Here is a 7,487-nt window from a genome sequence, read left to right as displayed (position 1 = left end):
TAGAGGTCTCCAGATGCTATGAATACGGATCATCTAAATTCATAGATGAGGAAATTGAAAGGTTAAGATTTCAATTCAGTAATTTCATTTTAGTAATATATAAAGTCTTCTACAGGTTACAAAGATTTCAGAAAGGAAGGTAAAGCTCAGCGACCTGACTACCCACCTTGAACGACTTAACTTGTGGTCACAGACTAAAGTTATGGGGGTAGCTCAGAAAGGTAAACAGGAAGACAGATCTTCAAGACAAAAGACTTAGGAAGATAAAGCCTTAAGAAGATAAAGCTTCAGAGAAATAAAGCTTCAGAAAGGTAAAGCTTCAGAATGATAAAGTTTCAGGAAAGATCCAAGAAGATAAAGATTCAGGATGACAAAGGTTCAGGATGGTAAAGGTTTAAGGAGATAAGGCTTCAGGATGATAAAGCTTCAGGAAAACAAACAGGAAGGTATGAGGATAAAACCTCTTTAAAAAATCATCAAGTAAGACTCAACACTTTGATGCAAATAGTTTTTTTATTCTTTGTAAAATTTTTCAACAAACCGATTGTTTGTTCAAAAATTTTTTGGGGCAGCTTAAATTTCAAAAAATTAGACCAGTTCTTCCCTCGGAAAAAACTGACACAAACCGATTGTTTGTTCGAGTTTTGGGGGTAACTCTAGTATAAAAAGTAAGATTTATAAGAAACCGAGATATGTCTCGGAAGAACTTTTTGAGTGAGAAACTTTAAACTTTTTTCCAGGTAAAGATGTTCAATTCAGTGTGAAAAATTATGAGGTTCTACGGCTAAAAAGATAAGGAAAGTGAAAGTCAAAATGTCCAAGACTTCCATTCAGTAACATTGAAATTTTATTCATTACAAAAAAAATTTTACATGAAAAAGAAAAGATACATTTGAAAAGGAAAGTTCAAGTATTTACAGGTTGAAGCCCTGAGACTCACTCCGAACTCCGAGATCTCTTTTACACCATCGTCCAGGATACCAAGAGGACTTGACTATCCACCTCGAACGACTTAGCCCGCGGTCGGGGACTAAAGCTATGGGGGGTAGCTCAACAAAGTTAAAGCTTCTACAAAGGGAAAATCACCGAAGCTACACCAAACTCTCAAATTAAGATCTCTCAAGAGCAACTCGAACAAAGATACGGGGAGACAACCCCTATAACAAACCATACGGGGATATCACCTCTACAAAAAATAACCAAGTAAGTTCATCACTTCTAAAAGATTTTTTTCATATCCTCCTCAGTCATAACTTACACAAACCGATTGTTTGTTTAAGTTAAGGAGGATAACTCAAAGTAAGATTTTTTCTCTCCTAGTCACAGAATTCAAAACAAAAAGATTTTTGAAACAAAAGATTTTTCTTACCCTCTTCGGAGTTAACTTACACAAACTGATTGTTTGTTCAAGTTATTAGAGGATAAGTGAGAATTGATTTGTCATGGAAAGTTTTTCCATAACAAAGAATTCAAACATTACAAAGTTCGAAAATAAAGATATTCACAGGTGAGACCAAGCTAGATGGTATCCAGATTAGAAGACTCAGTACGCCAAGCACAAAACCTCGGGCCACCAGAAGCCCCTAGTCGTTATAAGTCGAACAACCAAAGCCTCAGCGCTAGTCTGGGCCTCCGAAGCCACCAAGAGAGATTTTTGTGGAAGCGGTCTACGAAGCGCTACCGATGAAGAAGCTTCGGGTATGTTAAGCCTTTTCTTCAACGGTTTACCATTTTTGTCAGACAAAACCTTGATCTCAGGAAAGTCGTACGCAAAGTGTTCTCTCAGAGTGGCATTTCACCACAATCTTGGTGAAATCAACTACATCAGTCCGATCCATCTCTTACTGAGAGTAGGAAATCATTTTTACAACTTTGGCCCGACCGACAATATTATGTAGAGGCATTTATGAAGAAGATATCTATGAGAAGTTGCTATTAGTACTATGACAGATCACAAGTTGGATCCACTCAACCCGATCCAAGGAGGAGATAAACATTTAGCAACTACTTCAGGGAAATCAGATATCGGTTATCCCTGGTAGAATTGGGATAGGACTTATGGTCCAATCAGATAAGAAGAATGATCAAATCAGAAGTCTAAGAAGATATCAGATTAGAAGTCTAATAAAAGGATCAGAGTCCAATTAGAACTCTGACATCAATTCTAGATCTCGATTAGAACTCTGACAGCAGTTCTAGATCGACAAGGAGCAGGAATTCTAATCCTTCCAGAGATTCGAGGCATTATTCGTCATAATTACTTTGAAAGAGGCGGCAATTGTTAGATACAGATTATGGAAGATCCAGATTCAGAAATTGAGGTACTTAATTCTCTTACATTCTAAATTCAAATAAGAGAATTATGGGGTAACTGTTAGAGAAATAATTAACACCAAAGACATGTGGGCCTAAGGTAGTATCGGGGGCCAAGCCCATCGGGTTGGCCCGGCCAGATCAGACCTAAGTACAAGACCATTCGTTATCTCCAAAAAGACGGATATTCAAAATATATCAAGATAGACTTCTATCCCATCAAATATGGGATAAGGTATCTAATAGAATGACATTAGCTAAAGAGAGTGTCATGGCCAGTTTGGACTCTACTACCCAATTTGAATTCTATGAAGATAAGACTTAAGACTATGTGATCTAGGACTCAGACTCCTAATTAGAAAGATAAGATTCAAGACTATGTGATCTAGGACTCAGACTCCTAATTAGATTATGCTCCAAGCACTCTAGCAGTTTTATAACTGTGAACTGTGAGCCTATAAATAAGACTACTACGCCAGGTATTAAAGGAGACAAGCAGATTCTCTGAACTTTTGAGATTATAGATATTTTCTAGAAAATTAGTTTGAACTGACTTAGGCATCGGAGTGGGGGTCCGGTCGACACCCCCATAGTCCGACGAGCCGTTTATTATTTTGCAGATTACGAGGAGAGCGAAGATTAAGGAAGGCAACGAATCACAAGGCAACATGTCACCGTACCGAAAACTGTACCACCAGACCCGGAGGGGAAATATTTTGCCTTGAAGACTCAAGCCACCAGAGAGTCAGAATTCTGTAAAATCCGCCACCCTTGCTTGGCTAATAGGGCTAGATTAAAAAGCTCTAGGTCTCTGAATCCCAGACCACCTCCCGCCTTTGCTCTCCCTATCCTCTTCCAACTCATTCAGCTGATCTTCCTCTCATTTTGCTGTTGTCCCCACCAAAACCTACTCATGTACCCATTCAGCTTCTTGCATGAGGTTTTTGGAAGAAGGAAAACACTCATACAATACGCTGGAATAGCTTGGACAACCGACTTTAAAAGAATTTCCTTCCCCGCTTGAGAAATGAACTTTTCTTTCCACCCATCTAACATTTTCCGCACTCGGTGAATAATGCTAGAAAAAGCCTGTGTTTTTGATCTTCCAACCAGAGAGGGTAAACCGAGATAAGTCTCATAGCAAGCTGTTTGGGCAATCCCAATTGAAGAGCATATAAAATCTCTAAACTCCATCCGAGTATTGTTGCTAAAAAATATGGCAGTCTTAGAGTTGTTTATCCTTTGTCCCGAAGCTCTTTCATAAACCTGGATCAAATGCATCAAGTTCACCCACTCTTGAAAAGTCGCTCTACAAAAAGGGAGACTATCATCGGCGAAGAAAAGATGGCTTATCTTAGGTCCCCTCGTAGAGATAGGAACTCCAGATAATCCCCCCACATTCTCCGCATTTGCTAGCAATGAACTTAAACCCTCGGCACACAAGAGAAAAAGGTAGGGGGATAGTGGGTTCCCTTGCCTCAAACCCTTAGTGGGAGTAATCGTGCCATAGGGAGAGCCATTCACCAACACCGAGTATGATACAGAGGTGACACACTTCATAATGAGAGCAATCCAAGGATCAGCAAATCCAATTTTTCTCATGATTTCTTCCAGAAATTTCTTCTCAACTCGGTCGTACGCTTTGCTCATGTCAAGTTTGACTGCCATGTATCCCTTTTTTTCCCCTCATTCTAGTGTTCATTGTATGCAATGCTTCATATGCCACCAAAATGTTATCCGATATCAATCTCCCCGGGACAAAAGCACTCTGTTGCTGAGAGATCACCACTGATAGGACCTTTTTCATCCGGTTAGCTAAGACCTTTGCAATTAGCTTATACAACACATTACAAAGACTTATTGGACGAAACTCACTCACCGTCATGGCTGGGGAGACTTTTGGAATCAGTGCTACATAAGTTGAGTTAATAGAGCCGTCAAAAATACCCAGATTCAGAAAGTCCAGTACTGCTTTTTTCACCGTACCACCCACTGTCTCCCAGTGTTTTTGATAAAAACTTACCCCAAAGCCATCTGGGCCCCGGTGCCTTCAAAGGATGCATCTGGGAGAGGGCAGAGTCCACCTCTTCTGGAAGAAAAGGTTGGAGAAGCCTTTCATTCATGGCATGTGAAACCCGAGGCTGCACCACACTAAGGCAGTCCTGATAATCCTCCAAGCCTGAGGAAGAATACATTTGCTGGAAATACCCCCTGAATACCTCCCCTATCTCATCCTGCTGGTTCCAAGTCATTCCCACCTCGTCTGTGATTTGGTGAATAAAATTTTTCTTCCGCCTCTGAGAGGCCCAGGCATGGAAAAATTTTGTGTTTTGGTCACCCTCCTTGAACCAGTTCCTCTTTGCCCTTTGTTTCCAGTGGATGTTCTCCATTTCCAGCAGTTTTTGTAACACCCCTTGAGCTTGTTTTATTCTCAGAACATTTCCAGGACCCTCCTGTCTTTGGAGCTTTTCTAAGGAATTGGAGAGCCTTTTAATTGTGCGAGGAACAGCCCCAAACTTCATGTAACTCCATTTCGAAAGAGCAGATTTGCAACGATGTAGTTTGGACCGAATCTCAGCAAGAGCATTCCCCTCTTCCCCGACATCCCCCCATGCTGATTTAATAACATCCGCACACTCTGCATCTACATTCCAGCTAGCTTCAAACTGGAAGGATCTCCTCTGATGGGACCTTTTCAAAGAAGGTTGAAAACAAATCCACAATGGCTTGTGATCCGAGCTTATAGCTGCCATAACCTCCACATCAAAGTTTTGGAAATGACTGCACCAGCCCAGGGATGCCACCGCTCTGTCCAACCTCTCCTTAATAAAATCATCCCCTTGTTGTTCGTTTGTCTAGGTGAATTTTGGTCAGCGAAAACCAAGATCTCCTAGGTCACATCGTAACAGAGTGGACCGGAAATTCTCCATTTGTTGTTCATTGCGAACCAACCCCCCTACCATCTCAGTGAGATCAACTATCTCGTTAAAATCACCGACACACAACCAATCCCGAGGGCTATACGAGCTCAAATGATTCAACAAATGCCAAGAAGCCTCTCTCAAAGCACGGTTTGGATTACCGTAGAATCCTGTAAACTTCCATTGAAAATCCGATCCCCTTAACTTAATAGAGGCACATATATGTCTAAGTGAATAATTGATAATATCCACCTCCCCCGAATCCTTCCACATAAAAGCCAAACCCCCACTCCTTCCAATTGGCTCCACTATAAGTAATCCTTCAAATCCCAGCCTCACCCGAATACGCTGTAGCTTCTCATTCCTCACTCTTGTTTCCATGAGAAATAAGAACGTGGGTCTCTTTTCCGTCACCATCAGATGAAGGTCTTGAACTGTGCGAGGGTTCCCAAGCCCTCGACAGTTCCAGCCTTGGTGATGGAGGGGCTGCCGAGCAGCCACCGCCGGAACATAAGCAACTTCAGAAATAGAAGCCTCATACCTCATCTCTTTGGAAGGGTGTTCAGCTTCCCCACATTCCTTTGAGACATCCTCGAGACCTCGCTTCTCCGGAAGGATCCGTGAGTCTGAATTTGAGCTCTGTGCCACACTTCCATTCCTGGCCACCCGCTTCCAGTGAGACAGACGCCCTCCCCCCGCCGAACTGGGTGAGGACTGGCTTATCTTTGACATGGAAACTGAGCTCTACTCGTGGACTAGGAATGTCGGGGGAACTGGCTTGCACATTAGGTACTTCACTTAAGACAAGATCAGCAGGTTGGTCAATTGGGCCTATTGCTTCCCCCTTTCTTTTTATCTTCATGTTTGGGCCCAGGGGCCCGGCCCGGCCCGAGCCAACCCCCTTCACCTCATGATGGTTCTCACTTCACCCTTTAGATACGTTTCAGATTTTGAATTTGAAAAATACGTAGAGGAGTTGCATTTTGTGGAGGGCGTACTCGTCGCCTTACCCTCTGCTTTCTTCCCATCCTTCGCCTTGTAATAACTCCCCTTACTATTTTCCTTCTTTTTCCTCGCATGGGTTTTCTGATTCGGGGCCGAGGAATCCTCCGCGAAATCTGATTTTTCCTCGCATGTGCATTCTCTAGCAACTAGTGTTTTTGTGTTTGGTTTGAATTGTGGTAAGGGATAGTATAAAATTATATATATATATATATTAATTTTAATTCAATTAATTTAATTAAATAAATCAGACTTTTTAAATTAACACCTGTTAATTTCGTATTAAACTAAAATCAAATTTGTAAATTGTGTAAAAAATTATTAGTCTTTATGTTAAGTGTATAAGTCAACCTCAACTCCATCTATTTGATTAAAGGCTAATGCTATTGAGTTGCATTTTATCTGGAATTTATCCACACAAAAAATGTTGCTCCATGACAAATTTGTAATTATTCATTACACATTTAATTACAAATGTGCCATGTTTGAAAAAAGTACTGCAACATCACAACTCTGAGTAATTCTACAAGTCATATAAATATTTATCAAGTGTCCATAAAATAATGAGGTGGTTTTTAAAATCACCATTGAGCATGTGATTAATCAAATGATGATTTTAAAAGCCACTTCATTTTTTGATGGACATTTATATGACATGTAGAATTACTCCAACTCTGGCATGCTAATTTTGTAATTTTGAAGTTCGTAAAAAACTAAAAAATCTCAACCCCACATTAAAAAACACAAGAATAAATAGAATAATGTTATGTATTACCATTGTATTCTTCTTTTATCCCTAAAAGTGATGTGGCTCTTAAAATTACAATTGAATCAAAATTTAATAGTGGTCTATCATAAGCGTAATGCTACACATCATTCCCTTGTCCTTCTTTTGTCCTTCCAAAATTGATGTGCCTCTTAAAATCATCATTGAATTTATGATAGATCACGATTAGATTTTGATCCAATGATGATTTTAAAAGTCACATCAATTTTGGGAGGACAAGAGGATAATGTGTAACATTACTCCTATCATAAATTTCATAGTAATTTTAAGAACCACATTAATTTTAAAATAACAAAAAAAAAAAAAACACAAAAAAACACAAAAATAATACCTTGCATTACTCAAATAAACAAGGGCAACATACTACAAACGTCGGACAAGAGTCGCCTGTAAATAAAATGGAAGCCTAAGATTTTAACACGTACATCATTCATCAACCATTATGAAAGCGTTTTAAAATCCTA

At 40.0% G+C, this 7,487-nt stretch overlaps 1 protein-coding gene across 1 annotated transcript; it reads right to left on the bottom strand.

Moving 5' to 3' along the window:
* Window positions 1–5,183: 5,183 nt before the first annotated feature.
* LOC133863282 (uncharacterized) lies at window positions 5,184–5,966 on the bottom strand. Its single transcript, XM_062299234.1, has one exon. It carries the CDS (start codon window positions 5,964–5,966, stop codon window positions 5,184–5,186), a length of 783 nt encoding a protein of 260 aa, XP_062155218.1.
* Window positions 5,967–7,487: the final 1,521 nt, after the last annotated feature.

The sequence above is a fragment of the Alnus glutinosa genome, chromosome 3 (genome assembly GCF_958979055.1).
Source record: "Alnus glutinosa chromosome 3, dhAlnGlut1.1, whole genome shotgun sequence".
NCBI classification, from domain to species: Eukaryota; Viridiplantae; Streptophyta; class Magnoliopsida; order Fagales; family Betulaceae; genus Alnus; species Alnus glutinosa.
This window is presented reverse-complemented; position numbering and strand designations above follow the sequence as displayed.